This window comes from Aricia agestis, chromosome 8, assembly GCF_905147365.1.
Source record: "Aricia agestis chromosome 8, ilAriAges1.1, whole genome shotgun sequence".
Taxonomy (NCBI): Eukaryota; Metazoa; Arthropoda; class Insecta; order Lepidoptera; family Lycaenidae; genus Aricia; species Aricia agestis.
The window spans coordinates 16,958,970-16,983,751 of NC_056413.1; the positions used below are offsets into that span (position 1 = coordinate 16,958,970).

At 36.6% G+C, this 24,782-nt stretch overlaps 1 protein-coding gene across 6 annotated transcripts in view; it reads left to right on the top strand.

Annotated features, from left to right (window-relative positions):
• Positions 1 to 24,782, top strand: part of LOC121729951 — a 112,556-nt gene extending 87,774 nt beyond the window's left edge. Inside the window, exons 5-32 of one of the 6 annotated variants that reach the window (XM_042118694.1) lie at positions 5,710 to 5,888; positions 6,364 to 6,535; positions 7,761 to 7,946; positions 8,176 to 8,425; positions 10,290 to 10,469; positions 10,966 to 11,124; positions 11,290 to 11,508; positions 11,895 to 12,008; positions 12,100 to 12,310; positions 12,535 to 12,688; positions 12,870 to 12,975; positions 15,062 to 15,217; positions 15,318 to 15,482; positions 15,571 to 16,734; positions 16,808 to 16,878; positions 16,962 to 17,068; positions 17,254 to 17,392; positions 18,025 to 18,184; positions 18,299 to 18,417; positions 18,495 to 18,594; positions 19,114 to 19,186; positions 19,728 to 19,856; positions 20,644 to 20,775; positions 21,138 to 21,280; positions 21,652 to 21,793; positions 22,005 to 22,107; positions 22,455 to 22,554; positions 23,705 to 24,782. In XM_042118694.1, the coding sequence (XP_041974628.1) occupies positions 5,710 to 5,888; positions 6,364 to 6,535; positions 7,761 to 7,946; positions 8,176 to 8,425; positions 10,290 to 10,469; positions 10,966 to 11,124; positions 11,290 to 11,508; positions 11,895 to 12,008; positions 12,100 to 12,310; positions 12,535 to 12,688; positions 12,870 to 12,975; positions 15,062 to 15,217; positions 15,318 to 15,482; positions 15,571 to 16,734; positions 16,808 to 16,878; positions 16,962 to 17,068; positions 17,254 to 17,392; positions 18,025 to 18,184; positions 18,299 to 18,417; positions 18,495 to 18,594; positions 19,114 to 19,186; positions 19,728 to 19,856; positions 20,644 to 20,775; positions 21,138 to 21,280; positions 21,652 to 21,793; positions 22,005 to 22,107; positions 22,455 to 22,554; positions 23,705 to 23,785 (5,014 nt within the window). In that variant the 3' untranslated portion in view covers positions 23,786 to 24,782. Of the gene's footprint in view, positions 1 to 5,709; positions 5,889 to 6,363; positions 6,536 to 7,760; positions 7,947 to 8,175; positions 8,426 to 10,289; positions 10,470 to 10,965; positions 11,125 to 11,289; positions 11,509 to 11,894; positions 12,009 to 12,099; positions 12,311 to 12,534; positions 12,689 to 12,869; positions 12,976 to 15,061; positions 15,218 to 15,317; positions 15,483 to 15,570; positions 16,735 to 16,807; positions 16,879 to 16,961; positions 17,069 to 17,253; positions 17,393 to 17,543; positions 17,578 to 18,024; positions 18,185 to 18,271; positions 18,418 to 18,494; positions 18,595 to 19,113; positions 19,187 to 19,727; positions 19,857 to 20,643; positions 20,776 to 21,137; positions 21,281 to 21,651; positions 21,794 to 22,004; positions 22,108 to 22,454; positions 22,555 to 23,704 lie in introns of those variants that run through there. The other 5 variants (XM_042118695.1, XR_006036045.1, XM_042118696.1 and 2 more) reach the window with 5 other exon arrangements.

Sequence of the window (24,782 nt, forward strand, 5' to 3'; positions counted from 1 at the left end):
TTTCACGTGGTCTATTCTTCATGTGTGCCAAATAACATAAAAATTGCTCCAGTACGTTCAAATAAGCCCTTTCAAATAGTTTCCCCCGTTTTTTCCACACTTTCCTCTATTTCTTCGCTCTTATTAGTCTTAGCGTGATAAAATATAGCCTACAGCCTTTCTCAATAAGTAGGCTATTTAACACTGAAAAAATTTTTCAAATCGGACCAGTAGTTCCTGAGATTAGCGCGTTCAAACAAACAAACAAACAAACTCTTCCCAATTATAATATTAGTATGTATAAATAATATGGATAAAGGAAGAGTTTCGAAAACTTTGCACTGCACTTGATAACAGCCACCCCTTTCCTTTAGTTTTGACAAGAGAATCTGGGTTACTGTAGGCATAAAGCCTACCTATTTTTAATTACCTTGTTAGTAACTTTCTTTTCCCGGCTGTAGCAATTACTTATCAATATAATCTTAATAAGACTTGTGGCTCAATCGTGACGTCACGGCAATATCAATTGATGAAACCGCATGACAGATTATATCACTCCTGTATTTCTGTATCATCCCCCGCCTTGGCTCACAGCCAGTACGCTAAACGAGAGCCAGAGAACTATACATGCATAAAACGGATATAACACTTTATTGCTGGCATTATTTTGTTTGTTGTTGGTTGGCTAACTTTTTGTTTGCCTTGATTAAGCCATAACGACTCTTTGGGTAAAAGAATTCTTGTTTCAAGCTAGAGCTTATAAGAGCAAGCTGGATACTTTGTAAAAAGAATTTAGGGTTTTATATTTCTAGTTTAGTTTGCATGAAAAATTTTACACGTGAAAGAGCCACGCTTCGCCACGAATGGGCCGGCTCGACCGGAGAAATACCACGCTCTCACAGAAAACCGGCGTGAAACAGCGCTTGCGCTGTGTTTCGCCGAGTGAGTGAGTTTACCGGAGGCCCAAACCCCTACCTTATTCCCTTCCCTACCCTCCACTATTCGCTTCCCTTCCCTACCCTCTCCTATTACCCTATTCCCTCTTAAAAGGCCGGCAACGCACCTGCAGCTCTTCTGATGCTGCGAGTGTTCATGGGCGACGGAAGTTACTTTCCATCAGGTGACCCGTTTGCTCGTTTGCCCCCTTATTTCATAAAAAAAGTACACAGGATACAATAAAGAGTTACTGCACAATAGTATAATGAAGTCACAAAATATTCAAAAACTGGACAAAATTCATTTTGTATTGGGGAAACTTTCAAAACTCGAACAACCTACGTAATAAGCCAGTTATTGAGTGAATTAACACAAATCATTCAATTATTCAGTTCACTTGAATATTTCATTCGTTCACCGAACGGCCTGAAAATGCGTTGGAATTATTAATTCAATATTGCGTGTTCCGAATACATTTGTACGGTTTTAAAACTTTTAGGATCGACCCGGTTGGAATTCGAGTATGCTGGAGTAAGTTGCTGTGATATTAAATGTTAGTTTCGAATTATTGCGACATATACTTTCTTTAAAATCTAGCTGCTCTTATGAAAGTTGTCAGGAAGAAAGGAAAGGTCATATTATAATATGGAATTGCAACCGCCACTGTAGATAATAAATTTAATATATTATGTATTTGGTTAGGATAACTTCAGCCTAACAATCATTAAGTTCTAGGATAAGTAATTAAGAGGGCGACTAATGCAAAAAATCAAACATCGTCCTTCTCTCTTTACACTCACGCCCGTCTTTCATGAAAAAGGACGACGCGGAATCATTGCCAAGTTAGTTTTTGCTTAACTCGATAAATATACAACATTTAAAAAATCCGCCAGATCTCAATAATAGAATTTTATTTAATGAGTTAAAATATTAACTTACTTTAATGCAATTGTATGGCAATATATTATGAAAAATTCGTGAAAATAAGATGCATCTTTGTGATTTTTTTTCTATCGAGAAAATTTTAAGATATCGTGTTTTCGCTCAGATCAAATCCTTGGAAATATAATGTAGTATCTATGTTTAGAAAATGAAACAATTCGGGGCTTATTTTCAAGTATAAAAATGAATTATAAAATCAACAATTTTGGGTTAGTCGCCCCCTTAACACGCTTTTATATATTCTATAAGCTTAAGATTCTTTGAACACGATTTTTACCTATCTTCAGTAGTCTAATTAATTCAAAACTTTGCATACGTATTAAGAGCCAATGACAAGGCGACAATATGTTAATTTAAAAAAAAGCGTTTTTGTTTTAGTTTTTTTAGACTTATAATTTTAGGAGTAGTTTAGCTTTTTAGTCAAAAGTTTAGCTACATGGCCCAAAACCGATTGTGACTGTCATCTGGTGTGTATGACGCTACGATAAAATCAAAAATTTCTGAGTAAGCATAAGTTTAGTATGCAAAACTTTGCCTTGAAAATCACCCCGTTATAACAAGTGTAATTACGTAGGTAATTATTAATAATTACTTTGAATTCAAAACCGCAGACATATAAATCATTTTTTTCGAAGTGTAGTTAATATATACCTGCAAAATTATATTAAACTCCTTTTGACAGAATATTAATTATAAATTAAGGATATTTATGACTTCATTAAAAGGAACTTGTTAGCGATTTTCTCTAACAATAGGCTTAAATGTGTAGGTAAGTAGCTTTAGTAGGTAGGTGGGCGCTTGGGTAGGTTATGGAAAAACTAGTTATTTTTATTTATTTATTAAAAACTTTATGCACACACAAGTACAAAGGTGGACTTAATGCCTTATGGCATTATCTATCAGTCAACCTTTGGGCGATACAGGAACAAAATTGTATAGGTGCCAGTCAAGTTATTAATATTTTTAATATCCTATTGTGTCGAAAGTTTAAAGATTTCGCCTGAAAACCTATTTAATATTTGTTTGTATAAAAAAAGCAATTAACTATTAATACTTTAAATATTATTATCATTCACCACCGGTAATAAATTATTATAATATATTTTCAGTACATTTTATGTACTGTATATTTAATCGGGCTGTTATCGCTAAATTATTTCATCAATTATTAATATAAAATTATCCGGGCTTCATTATAACGACACGTTTTAATCAACACTGACATTAGTAACTGTAGTAATTAATTACGTAACTGACAACTAGATATGGCGATTAAAAACAGGATAATAAACATAGACTTTGCGTAAAGTTACTTATATTTTATTAAACAAACTGTACAACGCCATCTGATCATCATAGATCCAACGAAAGATACCTTACTTTGTAAAAACTTAAAACCATCGTCAGATCGACGTAAGAACGTCCGCTAAACAAAAATTACAATGTTCCAGTAAGAAGAGCTTAGGAGGATGTCATTTGTGTCCCAAACGGTAGCCGGGCTGAGCCAGGCGCGGCGGGACGACACTTCCCCGCGCCAGCACTGCTCGCACAGGCACGCGCACCAAAACTTCACTCTGTCGAGGAAAAATAGCCTCCCCGAGTGGGACCCTCCCGAGCCGAGGACGAGGAAAAATAGCCTCCCCGCCGATATAGATAGCCAGGCGGAGTGACAGCAGTCCCCGTAAGTCGCTTGGTGTCACCCACTAGCCACGCACCGGAGCAAAGGGGCCCGGGACGCCCTCGCATGCTTAGAAGCTTATGTGACCTTAGAAGAAGCACGAACCTATGTGTTTTATGTTGTTATCCGAATTGATGTTGTGGTCACCCCACCACTTTCAGATATGAAGAGATATAAACAGGCTGAAGGAAAGAAAAAGAAGATATCGTCGCCAAATTATGTTTCTAAAGTTGTAATAGAGTGTCTTATCCCACGAGAAATAAGCATCTACTATAGGTATCTTATACGTATAGTATCTACTAAAGATATGATCATACCAGTAAAAGATTTATGTTTTCTTCTAAGTTTTAGAATAATCAACGTTTTTTCCCAAAAAAAATCTGTTATAATATATACGGTCTACGATATAATTTTCATGAAAAAGAATACATAAGAACCACTGCCTACTTGAAGACTGTACCAATGAGGATAACATTCGAGAAAATCGATTGCGCAAAAACCTGACAGCTTCAGCTCAAGGCGCGTTTTTATTACCCAACAGGATCCATTAGATAATGTATCGTATAATTGACTTTGATTAGCACAGCACGAGCGGACATTGAAAAAGTCAATATATGGATACAAGTAGGACTAGTCGACTTGCTCAACGCAGATTGAGGCATACATCAAACCCCAATAATTATGCTTTTAACATAAATTCTCGGATGTAATTAGAGACCGTTAGAGCGACTAAGTCAATTACTTAACATATTCATCTGCTACGTCTAAGCAATATGCAAATGTAACTTAGGTAAGTTGCAATATAAATTTTTAATCATAAGCCCTTCGCCATGGAATATTTTACGATGAAGCAACGAAGCAATATAATATTTTAACCTATTTTAACGAAACGAACAGTAAGAAAACACTGAAATAGAAAACGAAATGTGATAATAGTGCCTCAAGTCAAACTTAATCATCACCCACAGAAGCTACTATAGAAAGTATTACAGAGAAATTAAACAAACGTCAGATTAAAGGTTGAATACGTATAACACAATATGTCTAATGTACATACAGACAGTCCATAATAGAGGACAATAGCTGGCACAGATAAACTAATAACAATGACAATCAAATGACTCAGAACACTTATAAGCAATGATTTCTTCGATCCAACTGATAATCGTAATGACTAATCAATAAGGTCAAATTTGAACTTGATGATGTACTTAGATGGATTTGAAATTATGTACTTTGGATCAATTATATTCAAAAGAAACGGAAATATTTAATTTCTAGATAAACATAAATTGTCTATTACTCCTTTATGAGACGATAAAACGGCATGGCTAAATTCCTTATGGATTTAATAAAATCTTTATTAGATTTCACTTTTTTTTTTAATTTAAGAACCCAATAAAAATGCGAATATAGTTATAGCGAAACTCTAATCATACTTTGTTAATAAGTTAACTCTAAGTAATTTTGCAGTTACATTTTAATGGAGTTAATACTTTTAATTACATCACCTTATTTGGTTTGTAAGTGAGATTGGATGTACAACAGTATTTATTTACCTACTGTTTATTAAATTTTCAACATCAACCATCAAGACGATAGCATCAATAATTAAAGCTATAAAATAAATATCCCAAGAGTGTTAGAGTGAAATCCACACATAGACTATGTAAACTAAGCCTGAAATTATGAAGAACTGCAAATAAATTGAAAAAATGAAAGTTATATTTACTGTCGACATATAAATTATTGATCGTAGTACTAGATGTGGTTAAATCAGGGCCTTTCCTAATGGCCCTTCAATAATTTATCGGAAAATGCTGGTAGTGACATTATTGACTTTGATTTATTTACAAGCATTTGTTGTTTCAATGTTTACTGGAATTGTGGGATTTTCAAGAGATGTTTCGACGTCGAATTCAATTTTATTTTATAATAATTCTTAGCTGTACAACTGAGAATATTATACATTAAAGAAGAGATTGTTGCAAGTGTCACAGATTACAAAATAGTAACTACGTAAAGTCCGTTAGTGACGGTTAAAGTTACTGCTTATACTGTTCGTTCCATTCCTTTGATTGTTTGTCGCCTATGCACCTCTAAAAAATGGCAACCCTACTACTTTTAACCAAACCATATTTCCTTTTGCTAAGCAATCTATTTCGTTGTTACAGGAGGAGCGAGTTTCTAGGATGTGTCTCGTTCCCTCTGAAAGATGCTATTAAGAGCGACATTAGCGGCACCTACTTCCTGCAGAGCTCCGGCCGCCAGGACTGCGCCCGCGTGACCAAGATGGCCACCGACAACACTGACACTAGCACCAACGATGGCGCCAAGGATATTACTGATAAAGGTAAATAATAAACATACTTCTGGTCATGTTTCTTACGCCGGTTCTTCTCGCCGGGTTACTTCCCGAACCGGTGCGTGGTAGGTTATAAAAGTGTTATTTTTGACCAATTTAGAAATAAAATATTTTTCATTTTCATGTTAATGTTATGTTGATTGATGGGATGACCGTGGGACATGGATGATCTATCTAGTGAATTCTAGGGGTTCTCTTCTTCTAATCTAATTATAATGTGGTGTTAAGGGGGCCTTGACAGCCAGCTGACTAAGTCTTGCGTCATAAAAATATCGTAAAAGTTTTAATTGAAATCTACTTAAATGGTATTAGCCTAAGCGTTAAGTCAATTAGTAATTACCTCATTATTTTATCTGTTAATTGAATCGGTAGAAATTACATAGAACCAAAACTTATCCCGGCTTTTGAGTTATAACAGCCTAATGTAGTAGCTTAATGTATGCTAACTCCACCTCAATTGCAGGAGCAACGTCAAACGGGCCGTCATCTCAAGGTGGGCAGGTAACCGCGGCATTACAGAGGGAGGCAGATGAACACCTGTTCCTGAGGTACTTGGAGCTAGACCCACCGGAGGATCCAGCCGCACCACGACGACAGCAGAGACAAGGCCGAACACCGTTCACTAGTACCAGAAAGTGAGTATTGGTGATGAGAAAAACCGGCCAAGTGCGAGTCGGACTCGCGCACCGAGGGTTCCGTACAAACCTGCAAGGTTTACAAAGTTCGTTCATTACGACAATCGAGTCATAACTATGGTATTTTGTAATGTAACTAAAAATTTAAGGTTTTCGGAATTTTTCCTTTATGTGTGCTATAAAACGTTGCTTCATGCCAAATTTCAAGATTCTAGGTCGACTGGAAGTACCCTTTAGGTTTTGATTCCCTTGCGAGTACTTGCGAGTTTCAAAATATGCAGCTTAAATTGCTGTTTCTTTTGATTGCGTTGACATAGAAGTTTGATTTTGTTACAGCTTAAAGGTATTATAGACCTGAGTATTTGGTATGAATTTCTATTTAATACCTCTACGCGTTTATGAGGAAATGGGTAGTAAGTTTAAAATTATTAAAAAAAAATATATTATGTGATGTAACAAAAAATTTATGGTTTTCGTAATTTTTCCTTTATCTATGCTATAAGACGTTGCTTCGTACCAAATTTCAAGATTCTGAGTTCACGGGAAGCACCCTGTAGGTTTTGATTCCCTTGCAAGTGTCGAAAATTTGCGGCATAAACGGCTGTATCTTTTGATTGCGTTGGCTTAGAAGTTTGATTTTTTCACAGCTTCAAGGGACAGTAGACCTGAGTAATTGATATAAATTTCAGCTTCATACCTCCACGCGTTCCTGAGAAAAAGGGTCTTGACAGACGGACGGACGGACAGACGGACAACAAAGTGATCCTATAAGGGTTCCGTTTTTTCCTTTTGAGGTACGGAACCCTAAAAATGAGCAGTATAAAAATTAATGATGAAACAAATGAGCTGTACAGTTAGGAGAATAACGAGGAATGGTTTAAGCTTTGAAGGTAGTGAAATAATATTTGAGTACCTCAAAATGAATAAAAGAAAGTAGGTGTTAGATTTCTTGGCGCAAGCTTCAGAATTTACCATTTCAATAAAGTTCCATTGATTATTTTTATCATTAACACCTCCATCGTGGGTATCGCAGACACAATAGATTTTTTTGATTGATGGGTTAAAATGCATACTGTATGCGTTTTTATGCATACTGTAGACTGTGCAGTAGCTTTTGACTTACAATAACTGTTTAGGAGCCATAATACTTAGTACTTATCAATTTCTCTACAAAATACTTTTAGAATAATTTCCCAGCATCCACTAACCAACCATAATCTCACAGATTGGTACGCGGTACGGGCGGCGGATTCGGCTTCACGGTGGTGTGGACTCGACCGCCGCGGGTGGAGCGAGTGGCAGCGGGCGGGTCGGCCGAACGCGCCGGCCTCAGAGCTGGTGACTACATCGTCTTCGTCGGCAACAAGAACGTTGTTACTTCCACCGAGGAAGAAGTCCGGAGTCTTGTGAAGTAAGCATATTTTAAATTCACGTACCACTTTATGAAGACTTAAATACTCGTATTAGTATAGTTTGTATAAAAACATATTTTTTATGAAATTCAATTGTCATTTATCGAAAATGACCATCTTAGCCATCATTGTCATAACAGAATTGATGAGAATATTTATTAATGAAAAAGAGAATAATTCGAAACGACTGACGATAGCCTTTTATAATAAAACATTTTATCTTTTCAGATCCGCCGGCCAGAACCTGAATCTCGAGACGTTCAGGCGAGTTCCACAAAATGGCGTCGGTATCAGGACACGATTGGCACAAGTTACGATACCGTCAGCGCCAGACTCCACGCCCCCTCCGCCCAGATCCCCAAGAACTGCCATGGCGTCTCCAGCCACCGCCGCGAGACCACCCACCGCCTGCTCCTCCACCAGCCAGAGCCTGGACAGACGCAAACTGCACCTGCCTCAAGTGACGTTCTCGAAAGAGGTCGGTAACGGCATCATTGTTTGAACAGAGAATGGTACCTTCCCAGTAAATTACCATCTGCTATTTTTTTCATTATTTTATTCGTCATTAGTTTCAAATTTAACTCTTTATCAACACCCTCACACCTTTTGGGAAACACTATTCTCTCCCTCGATTCATCCTTATGGGCAAGAATTAGCTTTTCTGTTTTGTCGATCACCTATTTTGTTTTTCTTTATTTTTCGAATATTATTATCAATTACATATTGGTATAATTATTGTAGTTCATTTTTATTAGTTTCAATTTTGATTATTGTATTTAATTTGTATTTTGTTTATTTTTCGCCCTCCTTGCCCATTCATTTAAATTCTTACTAGTCATTGTCGAGGCAAAATCCAAATTGATGTATTTTGTTAAGTTTATTGCTAAAATCGATTTTTAGGCAAACTGGTGCTAGTTAGACCTTATTGGCAAATTTATCAAAATTCTATCATAGCAGTAATCGGGTGTGTTTATTTTAAATTTTAGCATAAATGCGTTGCTCTGCTGTGTACTTTCACGACACTGTACATAATCAAGTACCTACATTTCAATACATTCCATTAAATAGAAAGCATAGAGATTTATCTTACCTTTATAAGTGTGTGCAAAAAGTTTTATATCATTAAGCATAATATTTATTAACATATAACCACTTGCGTTATATCAAAGAAAATTATTACCATACGCTATCTCCGATGGCGTATATTTTAATGGGGAATCGTTACGTTTAAGATTTTGTTTTATGTTTATATTGATTTGTTAACAATTTATTTATTGTCATAGACATTTGTGTGTTGTTTAGTATCATTTCCAACTTTTCTGTACTTTTGTGTTATTATAATTTCTTTTGTTTATGTATAAACATTTAGTTTGTGTCTTAATTAGTGAAGATTGGTTCCTGTTATGATTATTTCGTTTTTTTCTAATTTATGTTTCTTAATGTTAAGTGCAAATAAATTTATGCTTTTTATTATTTTGTGTTTTTTTGTTTTATCCCTCATTTTATACCAGTTCATTTTACTTATTACCCATAATTTTATCCATACAATTTTTTTCATAGCATGTAGAACTTAGATTCGGTAATAGTATTTAATATTATGTTAAAGTTAACCTGGTAAGTATTTGACTGTAGAAAAGTAATTAATTGAAATTTTGTGATTTAATATTGTGCTACCAATAAATAGCTTTCAACAAAGCTGATGAACATCTCAATCACCATGAATTAAATTAAAATCTCGTATAGCGAAATTTATCGCCAATTATGTAAAAAAATAATGTGACAAAAAAATTGCCACAAATAAACTGTATGCTCCTACTTTTTAACCGACTTAAAAAGGAGGTTATCACTTCGATCCGACGACATTAAACAATAGAGACGCGAACAAAAGCTAGTTAGTTACTAAAAATCAATTTCAAGTTCCTAGTACACTTATTGCAAAGTGAACCTGGTAAGTCCACGAAATAAGCCAAGTACAAATAGCCAGGAGCAAAACGAACACCATATCCATACAATCATTGTGCCTCAGTTCTGCCCGATTTCTGAGATTTTTGACAGGAATTTATCGATTCACTAATTCTTTAGGTTGTTTTTAATCAGAACATTAACCAATCAACAATGAATTTCGATGAATTGATTTCTTGACTGGAGTCTCCAGTCAATAACCGTCAAAAACTTGGAATTAGACTTATAAATGTTCGCCAAATGTAAAGGTTAACGCGACCGAATCAATAACTTTGTTCAACACATTTCTTGACTGAAGTTTCCACAAGAATTTCAAAAACCTGGCATTAGACCTATAAATTCACCAGAAATATTAAAGGTATCAAAAAACAATAAAACAGCAGGCGGTGAGCCTAACGACGGACGGTCGGAAGCGCGCGTTGCTGGCGGTCGTGACGAGGGAGCAGCACTACGCGACGTGCCTGCAGTTCGGGCTGGTGCGGTTCGTGTCGCCGCTGGCGGAACGCGCCGACCTCATCGCGCCGAGCGACCATCAGCTCCTGTTCCAGAATATTGAGGAGGTAAATAAAAAGAACCAGAAATGTTAGCCAAGCGTTCATCGCTGAAGAACACTCCATCTGTCCTACTGTTATTTCAGAACATTGAGGAGGTAATAATAATAGTAAATAAACATCCAGAAATTGTAGCCAAACCTCTATCGCTAACTGGCACTTCTGACTAGTAATCGAAGTTGATATGTACCATCGAAGAAATCGATTCCTAGGCAGATAACAGACCAACGTCATTTGGTCGGATCATGTCAATTTGTTGTGTTTACAATTATTATTATTGTGATATGTTGGGTCGACTGGGTTTGACATAATGCGAACAAACGACGTAGGTCCCCCATTTGCCTAGGAATCAACTTCTCTGATATTACAATCATGTAAGATGTACCAAACTTATCGTAAAACATCATAATATAATATTTGAGAGTCAGACGATACGACATCTTATGAAAAGGTGACGATGTAAAATAAATTGAATAGGAAGCTATAGGAAATTTATTTATTTCAGATCTTCAGGTTATCAGAGGATATATTAGATCAAGTCGTCCAAGACGACGGAGAAATTCAAACGTCTACAGTAGTTGCTGTGTACTTACAGAAGACTCCTGTTTTCCTCAGCCTGTACAAAAAATATTGTCTAGGCCTAAAACGAGCGGACTGTGTTTTGGTAAGAGACCTTAACGATTTTATGGATGACACCAACCTATACTTTTATTTCAAATCACCAATAATGAATAAATAAGGAATCATATATTGAAAAGATCAGCTTATTTAAAATATATTAAAGCCACTCATCATAATTGTCCAGCACTCATCATAATTTATTTTGTAGGTAAAAAAATCCAAAGACTCAAGCGGGGCGTTCTCCCGCTTCTGCACTAGTCCACCGATACCTCGGAGAAGACCAGACATAACGTCACTGGTCCACAAACCGTTGGAACAATTTAGAGAGCTACTCCGGCTCATGAGAACTGCCGCCAGTGCCACTGGTTCTGGACCTTACGATCAGCTTGAGAAGAAACAGCTGCAAGTCATAGTTGAACAACTACAGGTAAAATTAACTTTAGATCTTCGATGGATATTTGAAAACCATTTACGAAATAACACGACCAGAGTAAAGACATCTTTTTAAACACAAATAAAACACAATATTACTTGCACTTTTTCCACTATATTCATTAATTACTACAAATTTAACTTAAACACGACCGGTTTCGATAAAAATCATCATCAGGTGTCATCTTTTTGTCATCAAAATATTTCCTTTGTTTATAATAAAAAATAGAATTAAATTATAATATGTTAGCAAATTAGATAGATGCTACACCTATAGCAGTCTTAAAATGCCACAAACGCTGTTATGTTGGTGAATCAATAAAAATAAAATATAAATAGCAAGTATATTATTATATAACTAATGGAAGGTATTTCTTGCAGACTGTATACCAGGATGTGACTGCTGGCTCGGGACTGATGGGGCTAGCAGGAGACGGAAAACCGTTGCTGTCGGTTGCTGACCTCGAGAGTCGACTAGTGTTCACTAGATGTAAGGTAAGACATGAAATGTGTCTTCTTCTAAGCCTAAGGCTATGTTTATCTTCTATTGATTCGAGCATAGAACTCATTTAGATGCAATTTTCAGCCGTTTGTTCTAAGTACTGGAGGCAGGCAGTGGATATTTGGAGGAGAACTGTCGAGGGTGGAGGGGAGGACTGTGAGACCCTACTGGGCTCTCCTGTTCACGGATCTTCTATTGTTCGCGACCGTGTCTAGGGACAGGGTGCTGTTTGTTACGGAGGAGCCGGTGGCATTAGCTACGGTTTCAGAAGCCCAATTTAATATTAGGAAAAAAGGTTAGTTTGGTTAATTAATCCATACTAATATTATAAATGCGAAAGTGTGTCTGTCTGTCTGCTACCTCTTCATGCGAAAACCGGTGAACCGATTTTGCTAAAATTTGGTGAGTTACGGGCGTCATCTTTATTATAGGCAACATTATTGTTAAATAATTTAGAGATCAAAAATATTTCTACCATTTCGTATACTCTTATTTCATATATATTATTTTTAATTTTAGCTACGGAGTTTCGGCTCCTACTCGGCCGTCCAGGAGGGGAAAGTCCATTAGTGTCTTGCTCGCCGCGTACACCTTCCAAAGCTCGGCCAATTGTACTCCGAGCTCCGTCAGTAGACCTCAAAGCCGTGTGGCAGAGCTTGTTGCAAAGACAAGTGTGAGTTAACTTTTAGATGAAACGTTACCGAGTGGTAATTGAGTGACAAAATTAAATGTGAAAATTAACATTTTAGGATATTAATAAAATCAAAATGTTATTTATTGTACTTATGCATTTACCAAATAAAACTGTTCAGTGGATTTGAAAACTTTTCATTAAAGACAATTCTCTATCACAGATACCGAGCACACACGATGTCCGGCACGCCACTCGGTTCACCGCTCGACTCCCCGGACCCACAACTGACATTCAGCCTGGCGACCCTGGACTCCCAGCAACGTCAGGTATCAGCGTCCAGCATACAGCGACACTCGAGTCTTGCTCTCTTACCGGCAAGTTCATACCGCTCTCATCTAAATATGCTTGTGGAGGAACGAAACGAGAAGGACGTCCATGTTAGTTTCGACGTTAGGTCAAATTCTACGTCACCCCAGCCTCGACCTGTGAGGGGGCCTTTGAGCACTGTTTGGAAAACCGCACCGACTCCCGAAACACCATCTGCTAATTTGTCTCCAGCAGACTCGCAAACGTTCTCCTCACATTTCGTGTCCACGTCTAGTATAGGTAAAATTGAGGAGCCCGGATCCCCGAGTGCTCTACTCACACCTGACGGTGGTGACGATTACTCGGAAGTCTCCCCCTGTAGATGGGAATCGTTCGAAGCCGACCTAGCGCTCGTCGATATCGACGTCGATCCCTCTTTTAAACACGTGGTCGAGGAATGTATATTTTTACCTGAGAATTCTGTTATACCTCGTGTCCCACTACCGGAGCGACCTACTCCACCGTCCTATCTGGAACTTTGATCTGCAGAATCGGATCCAGAATTAGTAGAAACTTTGTTCTGGACACCTAAAAATTTGAGCTAATGTTCTTTTAACAAAAATTTCGACAAAACTTAATGAGCTTCGGAGTGCAGCCAGAAAAATGCCAAGTTATATTACGTGCTAGGTTATTATAAAAGGTAAGGAATCAGTACGTGAAATCGCTTAAAATTGAGCTCCTTAAGGTTGTGGTTATCTTATTGAGAAACATATTTTCGAAAATTATGATATTTCTACAAATTCTTTAAGATTTGTCTGAAGAGTTATGTAGACTAAGACCGAATAGTAATAAAATGTGTGGATTTTTCGATTCCCCCTACCAGAAACGCTAAAAGGTTCCCACGTATAAAATTAATGTCGCTTATGATTAGGAAATATATACCGAAGTTTTGGATTTTACAGTATTATAGATGTCGGTGTCAAAATTGTAACTATAGGGTACCAATTGTAAGTAACGTTTGTACGTTTTCAGAATAGTTTTCTAGTGTTATAATATTTGCTTCTCGAGTCTTCCGTCCTCTTCATGGAAGTTTTGTTACGGGGAAATCATGACTCCTGCTGCTTTCCCTTGATCCTTCTCGTCGAATTGTATTGTTTTTATTGTTCCATTTTTAAAAGCAAATGTTACAGTTACGTTTTCATGTTTGTTTTCTGTTGTGACGTCAGAACGCACTTCGAGACTATGTGCATAGCCTTACAAATTGTAAAGGTTATGTGGATATTTGGCGATTAGTTTTGCGATGTAGTCATAATCCATTGTAGCTAATCATTTTTATTTTACACCGCTTCTTATAGATATATACTAGCATATTAGTAGATATGGTGTTACAATGAAAAATGGTAGTCGATGTGTAACGTAGTGACCGCTTTTTGTTGATAAATATGCACACATAATGATATCATGTTTTTGCAAACGCGAACCTTTTCAATCGTCAGCATCGTAAAATGTTCACATAACCTATTCTTCGGGGTGATTTGTGTATTTTTTACAATAAAATTTGGTAGAAATAAATCGATAATTTTAGATGTCTTTGGCTGTGTAAATTGATAGTTCTATAGACGATTTACGATATAAAACAAATAATTTTGAGAAAGCCTTTACTTATTGTTCTGGATTCTTTTAGGCGATATTGATCTTATAAACATTTTGATGTTTTGTTTAGATTTGAACATATTTCTATGATCGGTGAATAAATGACTTTGTCGGTGATTTTTTTTATTTCGATTAATTTTACCCTTATTTTGCGACGCTAACGAACCAAGTGAATTGATGTGAACTACCTACCATTTTTCTGTGTAACGCATTTTTGTAATTGTACATAATATTTTTAATTTGAAGCACAATAATTTGTTTCACTATGCTCAACTATGTTTGAAATATTTTTTACCAAGTATTAGTATACTTCTTGAAGAGTTTCTACTTTTTGCTATAGTTTAGTTTGTTATATTGACACTCAGGTAAGTCTATGATTTTTATTTTAAGTATTTCTTAATACTTTATTTTTATGTTATATACATTTTTCTATATTTTTTTAATATATTGTAGATGCGGCGGAGTTCTGCCGAAACGCAAACAAACGCGGGCGGTAGTGCTACAGAAGCCAGAAGTACGAGGAGTCGGGGCTCAACACTACACCTACAAAGATGGATGACACAGCTGCCAGAAGCTGAAGAATTAGATCCACCCGAACCTGACATGGAGGTTAGAACTTCGGTAGAAAACGTTGACGGAAATTAAATTTCGTCAGGAAATTGCAATCAGGAAAGAGATTATGAAGAACTTAACGCGTTATGTTTTACAGACGTGGAGTGTGGATGAGCTAAGAAAAAGGTCAAGGGAGTTGAACTTACTAGAAGTTGCTGAGCTTGTTGAAAACAAAGCGGCATCTGGCCCCAAAGACACATCTCCTCCTGAAAAGAAGGAAAATGACCGAAGTCCATCCAAAAGCAGTAATTCTGGTAGTCAAGTACGTAAATTCTCCGCCTCCTCATTAAAATCAATACTAAATCAATAAATTGTGTTCATGCAGGTAAACATATTTATTATCTTTTCAGATTACTGTTCGAACTAGCCCAGTTGTTGTAGATACGATACCAGTTTGTAGGCAATGTCACAAAAAATGCTTGTCCAAACCAAACAGTCCATTAATATCACAAAAAGAACCAGAAATACCTCCCAAACCAAAACTCGAGCCGTCACCACAGAATTCCCAATCCAACAAAAGTTCCACAAGTTCATGTAGTATAAGTTGTAATAAACGTAAACAAAAGTATTTTTGTCATTTAGAACGTAAGGGTGCTATGAAAATTCGTCCCGAAGATGCCCCAAAGGCTGCCTTAAAGGTTATAGATTCAATTAGCCAAAGCCAAAGAATGCTTAAGTCTAAATCTTATGACCTAAAGACTGATCCCTTGGTCTTAAATAAAAGTATATCTAGGAGTCATACGAAAAGTCAGTTGGAGCTCAGAAAGGAGAATTCGATAATGTCACCTAGTCCAACATCGAGTAGTCGAAACAGTCCGCTATCCACTAGTCACACTACTTGCAGTTCAATGGTTTTTAATTCTAGTTCAAATGATTTAAGAATATCTAACTCGAGCATACCGAACCAAGTGCAATGCGTCATTGCCCAAGAGAAATATATCAATGAAGTGAAGTGTGTAGAAAATGTTACATTACCGAGAGCTAAAACACATCCATCACCTACTAGTATTAAAAAAGAAGAAATTACACGAAAAAAGGCAGAATTTGTCCTCAATAAAGTATTGGGTATGAATATAATAGCTAAGAGAGAAAATGTAGGTACGTGCTTAAGGACCTCATCAGTATTTTTAGACGATGACTCAATACATGAAGATGAACCTGATTTCAAAATAGAGAGGGGTCTCCGAAGATCACCTAGGATGGGAATCTCTGCCATAAGCAAAATGAATGGGGACCTAAGTAAAAGCAGTGAAACTGCGGAAGAAGTAAATACAAATTCAACTGACGTCCTCTCAGATGAGGATTCAGAACTGGGTCCTCTTATGCTAATGGGCCTTTCTGCTATAAATCCAGCTGCTCATCTGATGAGGGTAGAGCCGTTCAAACGAAAGGCAGTTACTTCTACCACAGCAAGTCCCAGACCTGGAAGTCTAGCTTCGATAAAATCTGAATCACCCGTCCCTAATATAGCAGTCGTGCCACCGACACCCGACTATAATTCTAAAAATAAGACTGTAAGTCCCTTATTCTCAAACTAAATGTTATTTATCAGTTGTTTAAACGTTCATTGAATATTTTTTGTTGCAGGATGAACTAGTTGATGAATCTCCTGACTCACCTGATATTCCAGATGACCTTCCTTATGTTACTTTAAAGAGGTAAAAACGTCTCTTAAAAGTTGTTGTTTCGTACCTTAGGTTTTTTAAAACTATTTACAAAATTTACTTATTAACTATTTTAGGTACGGCACAATGTCTAGTCTGGAGAGGCTGCCTTCAGATGAGACTGACGATGGTGAACTAAGACTGAATCCCCAAGAAGCAGAGGCGTCAAAAACTCTAAGTACTGGTAATAATAATTATTATTGTAAGGACCTTACAATCTACGTACTATTGAGGTGGTACACGCATCTTAAAATATCAGTTTGCAAGTTACATATTTATTATTAGAATATGTTAAATTCATTATTTATTTATTTTATCGATAATGAAACTTCCGAACACTGTACACTTAACTAAAAAAAATATTTTCAGTAACTAGCGCTGCTGGAGGACTGATGGGCTGGACCGCTCGAGCAGGATCGTTCGTTGTGGAGAAGATTAATATATTCAGTCACACTGAGGCTGTGCCAAATACTTCTGTGGCACATAAACAGCCTTCATTCTTGGAACGGTTAGTACTTTTCACAAGAAGACTTGAAAACTATAACTTATAAAAAGCTAGCATGGACATTGTACATTTTTAATGTTTTAATGATGTCCGTTTTGTATCCGACACTAAATATTTTCACCATCTTAACAAACTTTTTCTTTTCACTAATCAGGAGGAAATCGTCTCGTTTGGAAGTGAAACGCTGAGTATGAGTGGTCAAGATTTTTGTAATTTTGAGTATAGTTAATAGTACTCGATCTTAGTACTTACTTGTGTTACATGTAAAATAGCTTAGCGCTAGTTTATCTAGAACTGTTGATAATTTTATTAAAATGAGTTACGTAAGTAGAAAAAATTATATGATTACAAAATTGTTTTAGATTTACGCTCATGTTTGTTAAAATTGATATTAACTTAAGTTTATTTAGATTAGATTCTTTGAATAGACTAATGTTTATGAGCTGACGAACTGCTATCAAAAGTAGTGTTTCTATTTTTAATGTTACAAATATTTTCGTAATGGAAATGGTTTTATTTGATTTCATAACAGGCGTGTCATGTATTTACGAAGTTTCTAGCTCAGATGGTTTTAGATATAGATCTTTTTCTACAGTAATCTAAAAATGTTATACTAATTTTACGAGTCTAAACAGGTGTCTTGGCGTGAGTGACTGGAAGTCTGCAATCGGAACAGAAGAGGGTACAGTCGAGACAGGAGAGGGGAGTGGTGCTAGTGGGGAAGAAGCTTGGGGTACCCCTTCCTCGGGAGATCTTTCTGACAATCTTCCAGATTCTGAACACGGAACGCTCTCGGTAATCATTCATTATTTTAAATCGTCAATTCTACTTCGATACAAAATTGGATATGGACAGTTAAATGAAACATAATTTATAAAACAGATTACTAAATGACAAAAATACTTTCAGTCCCCGACAAAATCATCGTCTTCATACGCAGGCGATGATGATACAGAGCTAATGATGGATGAGCTCCTAATGGCGCCAACTTTAACTGGTCCAACTACACTTAGGCCGCTTTTGCCAAGGTAATTATTGTTAATGACGAGAACGAATAAAATACTATACAAGTGAGAGGCGTAGTATAATAAAACATTTAATTTAGGGATGTCTTTAGACGAAGACTGGAACCTCTTTTAGAAGAAGAATTCTCCGAAAGTGGAAGTGACGACAACAAGACCACACCTACTAACTCTGACGACCAGGTGAATATCAAATCTAACACAACTTAAAACACGGGGAAAAGAATAATTGGAATGAATCGTATTTACTGACAAAAATGTTTTTATCTAATAACTATTAATACAAAATTATTTATCAAAAAAACAACAAAAACAAAGAACATAAAATATGCTCTTTTCATTGATATAATATGCATAGAATCAAAGGAAAACTTAAAGCAAATGGGTCTGAGTAGTAAAATTAACTTTGTGGTGCTAATTGTAAACATTTAAGTGATTAGATTCCAAGAATTATTACATCTAGATCTAATTATTATCAACACATCATAAAAACATATTATCATTCTACAAACTACTTATAGTATCGTATAGTCAAGCATGAAACGTAGCGTAGTTGCATGATCCTATCCTGAATATAGGTTCTGTTTGGGGTTTTTGTGTTATTGACAAAATTGCTGTCGGGGCTATTGGTGATGTGGCATAGACTGTAGCTAGGTGTAATCTCACATTGTGACTGGTCCGCTGGTGCGGCGCTTGGCGCAGGACAGCGGGCGTGGCCTCGATGCTGACGACTGTTGCGACGCGCCGCACCCACCGCCCTCTGCTTCCGAGTCCGGTGAGTCCTTGTACCCTATGTAAAAGAAGAATAGAGCATAGGCAAATGACAATTGAAAGAAGTAATAAAAATGAAACACTTACTGCGATTTAAATTGAAGATAAGCGAAATGAAAATGGTTTTTGGATTTTTGTTGGGGATTTCGTAAGCACCATTGAAGTACTTCTCCCATATATAACAAATAATGCAACGGTTATGTTTGAAACAAAATTGAAATGTACAATCATGAAAACATAATAATATACTGAATGTTATTCCAATGTCCTAAAGTTTGTGCACGATGCATGTAATATGTGTAATCGAGACAAACTATGTGCTCTTGTATTTTATTAAATATATTGTACCGAAGTATTTGTATTTACCCAGCATGGTATAAATATTGAATTGCACAACATAGAGACACTGAATAATCTGCAGAAAGTAACACTTAGAAAGGATAGTAGGTCGGAAGTGATCAGGAATAAGGCATTTTATGCCAATGTTGATAATTATAATGATAATGCTGCTGATGATAATGATGATGATGTTGATGACGTAACAGAAGCAGAGGACGGTGTGTGCGGCGTGGGGCCCACAGCCCGTGGCGAGGAACTCGCTGGTGGAGACGAGGCGGAGCTGAGTCCAGACCGGACACCCACCAACGAGGCGCCCTTGATGCCCTTACAATCTGGTAAGAGAAAAACACAATTATCATTAAACATGAGATTTAAAGTAAATAAATTAAAAAAAAAAAACTTATTAGTAGAGTAATGTCAAAGTACAAATACAATCGACGAAATTGATTGATAGGCAGTTGATGGGCCTACGTCATTTGGTTAAATTATGTCAATTAATGTTATATTTTGTGATCTGTCAGCTTCGTTTGTCATAACACGAACAATAAAATAAAATAAAATATCTTTTTATTCAAAATGGGTATCATGATACACTTTTTGAAAGTCGAACGAAGAAACTACGTTGCCTACCACCGGTTCGGGAACTACCCTGCCGAGAAGAACCGGCGTAAGAAACTCGCACGGGGCCATCTTTTACTAAAAAAATGGAAAATTACAATGTTATGGCTTACAGCTATGTAACAAAATTAAAAGAAAAGTAACCTGCACGGAGCCACCCTATTCGATATAACAAATTACGTAGGTCCGCCACCTGCCTATGAATCAACTTCCCTGATAGTACCATCGAGGAAATTGATTCTTATGACAGTCCCGCCCAACTCGCGTATATTCGCTCGTTTGTTTGAAGTGGACTCTGGCTGGATCATGTTAATTTAGTGTTAATCCCTTGTGATCAGTCGGCTGGGTTTGACGTAACGCGACCAAACTACGTATCTGCCTATGAATCAACTTCTCTGATAGTACATAGTATGAAAATAGGTAGGACGTCAAATTTATCAATTACTGGAATTGCACTTTCTGCAGATAAACGCGAATGAACTATAACAGTTGTATTTGGTACAGTTTCAAGAGAGTGTGTGGAGCGAGCATCTGTTGGCGGCGGCCGGCGGGGCTCGGCCAGTTCGGCCAGCACGCCCTCCACACTCGAACGTACCACAATACAGAACCCGACTCCTCTTCATCAGCTGTCACCAGGTACCCTTAGTGATCTATCTCAAAACATCGTATTCTGTTAAACATCATCACTCAAAATTTTGTCTATCCGACAATAATTATTACGAAAGGAGTAGTATGACTGCCAGAAAACATATCACGAGCGTAGCTAATAAAACCGGTGTGAAATATCGGTTGCGAACTGTTTTTCTAAGTTAGTAAAGTTAACAGGTGTGCTAGAAGATTTGGGTTATTTTCAGGGCCGGAAACGCAAATGTGCAATACCATAGAAATACAACTTCTTTATTGATAGTATCCGTAGGTAGCTTACCCCATAGCCTTACCATTTTGCCTGGCTCCATAAACAAAACATGCCACGGTTACTAATGCTCATTACTTTTCAGCTTCGGAACAACCACCAGCACCCGACTGCTCACAGTCGGAGGAGGGAAGGCCGCGCTCTCCCGAGCGCCTCAGCCCCCGAGCAGAGATGAGGCTGGCACTGGACCAGGGGAAGGACATGCTAGCGGACCAAGAGGTGTCATGGGTATTCTTATTCTACTAATGAGATGCTTTTAAAGATCAGACGTAGTCCGTAATACCTAGAATATTCTAAAATGGCTGTGCATTTTCTACGGTCCATAAAATGTAAACGATTTGCTTGTCAGAGTCAGTGATGATATGCGTTTAAATTTGAGAAAATTTCAGAAAGATTAGAGTGGTGCCATTGGATTGGATGTTGTTGGCTCTCCCATTGTCCTTAACTTTATTGTTGTTCAAGAAATTTCTTGACTTTCGTCTGTCTCTTAAAAGGACTTTCATTTCTTTCTATTTGTCTGAAGAATATGTCTGTTCTTTCTCCTCTGACCATGACATAGTCCATGGTAGCTGTTCCTCATGGTCATCTTCTTTCCCCAGGGTGGCGGGTCCGACCCCTGGTCGTTTCGCGCAGCGTGTCAGCGGTCGCTGGCGAGGCGGGTCGCGAGCGCGGACGCAGTGACTCTGTGCCGCCGCACCGGCCCGCATACTACTTCGCGCAATTCTGTATATGCCTGGAAACGTAAGATCATTTTGAAACTAAAAGTTCCTTACTTTTTCATTCGTAATTTGACAACAGATGCCACACTGCTTTAAGATTACATTATCCTAAACGTACACTCAGAGTTGCATAGCTCTCTAAAATTTAGAAATCTATGTATATCCATAAACTTTAAGCTCTTTGAACTTCAAATTATAATTATTAATGACGTCACACTTGACATACGTTATAGTTCCAGAAAGCGAAACGAAACTTATGGAGATGGAGCAGCTGGCACGAGCGGAAGTTCAGATGATGCGTTCGCGGACGCGCTCTCAATGCCAGAACGGGAAGATGTAAGCTTACCTTATTTTACTTAGCATGTCTCAAGAATATTATATGGATCTATTAAATCACCTTAGAATAAAATGTATGTGATAATGAAACAAAAACAGCCAAATAGCTTTTAATTTTATATTGATAATATAAAATTATACCAAATAGTTGAAAAAAGTGAATACGTCACTCATATATTCATTAATAATTGCCTTATAATATAAAAAGGATCTGAGTACTCTTTATCTCGCGAACTCATTAACCAAGAACATAATAGAAGTATATAAAAAGCAATTACCACTTACCGTTGGACACTCTCAAGGATGTAATTGCTCACTTTCCTATCATTAATACCGACTTTGCTCAGCAGAATGGGTTTCCTGCGTCGTCGGGCATCTTCCGATAGCCCCCGCCGCGAGCCGTTCGACCCATCGATAGCGCGGCCCTTCTCCCCGCGCCGGACTACAGTGAGCAACAACGGCTATTACAAGATTTGCTTTGTCAATGGCCATATTTGAACCCCCAGCACACGCTTCAGTATCAGCTGGATTTAAATCGTCCAAATTCTTCAATAAATTCACGGTGTCATCGAAACGCTTCCAAAAATTTTACCGTAAGATTCCCTTTTAGGTTACCATGGATTTATTCTAGCTGTTTTGAATTGGTGGCAGTATTAAATTATTGCGAGAAGACTGCATCTCTATACAGGCCATTTGTGGAGCCGCAATTCCAACTGGTGTCCTACAGGGTACTAACAATCTTTAGTATTTCATTCTTGGAAGCGTTTTCATAACATCCGATATACAATACGATTTTTGAGTGTTACTAGCTGTAGCATCAAAATTTTAACCATTTTGTAGGATTGGTAAACTTAGAACTCGTTTTTGTATTTGCTCCATATTCGTCAATTTATAGGATTACGACGTTTTGTCTTCATAAAGACTTATTTATCAAAATTGTTGCTTTTCTAATATTTCACGATTTATAATCGCGACACACGTATACTCGACAAAATTATAATGATATCGATGCATGTTAGAAAGTTGTACAGCAACTAAAAAGACAACTTCAGTAATATTATATACTAAAATATGTTATCGTACTTGACGATTTTGAAATAGGTAGTTGTTATTAAAGAAGATAGAAGTAAGTTTAGCAATTAATATAAATTATTATACTTAATTATCAACCAAATTGTTGATATCAATGTTAATTAATTGGTACTGTTATACTGTATTTAAATCCAGCTCTCTACACTATGCATTTTTGATTTTTACTAATCTGTCCATTTTTGATGAAATTTATTTCGAAATATATTTATATCAAAAATCATTGTGCTTTTCAATGCGTCCTGCTTTATAGCTTCCTTTCCTTCATTGACTGCTGAGCTCTTAATTTGGCACTTTAATGATTCTGTGGACACTGTTTATTTTATACTTAGCAATATAGTTTTTAATCTAAGTCCTGAATAGTTAATAATTTCTGTATACACATGCAATGAAATAGCAATGCAAAGATACTTAGATGTTATTTCACTTATAGACATCGGTAAGTGGCACGTAGAGATGACCGTTTGTACTAAATTGAATGGTCATAATATAACGAATATTCTTACAGGAAAAGCAACATCTGGAAAAGCGCTTTTGGAAACAAGTGAATAGAAGAAGACAGTCGTGCGGTTCTATAAGTCAAATATGAGATACCAAGAAACTATAAACGACAGTTAAAGTGTTCATAGAAATTGTAATGCATGGTATACGTAGACGTACATAGAAACAGTAGTAGAAGTGATTTTATTGATCGGGACGTAACATCCATTTTGGTTTGTCGTTGTGTGGTGTGATATCAAATTAACTGAAAGAAGTAAGTGCAACGGATGGATGCCAAAAGAGATCTCAGGATATGCCAAATAAAGATGAAAGGGACCTGTCATTAAATTCATATCTTAGGTAGAAACTAATTCTCGATCTAACCTTGTAGATAGTATATAACTTATAAGGCCTAATTGTTATCGTCTGAAGTTTCTTCGACGTAGATGTAAATATAGATCGTAGATAAGCATTTCATAAGGCTTGATTTTCTAATTGTTTCACTCTACTCTTATAAAACTGTTGCCTATTTGTGAAATCTTTTCAATGTAACTGTTGATTCTATTTCATATGAATGTTATGTGTTTTCTAAGCAAATATTAAGTGATATACGTAATTCTTAGTAAATCTTGTCGCACACTAAGGTTACGGGTAATTTAAGATAATCGGCCTAAAATCTGTAAAATAGCCTTAAATTGGGTGTGTCAATGTATGACTGTAATTTAAAACTATTGATGTTGCGTAAAACGCGGTCTCATTAAAAAAACTTTAGCTAGTTTACACATAAAATACGGATCTGTCGAAAATTTTCTAACTTATTAATATTATTAATTTATATTAATATCAATTTGTATTTGCAGATGCTTTGAATAATTTATTAACGTACTTACACTACTAATTTCATTAGTATCAAGATACTTTGGTATCAAGAAAACTTTGCTACTTAGACTTTTTAGGGTGTACCAAAGGGTTACGTTTTGGGACCGCTTTTATTTTCTGTTAACATTGATGAACTGTTTCTTGTTTTAAAATTAGAAAAATATAAAAGGCATATGCTCGAATTTAATATTTACCTTACTAAATGTAATGTAGGTATTGTTATTACG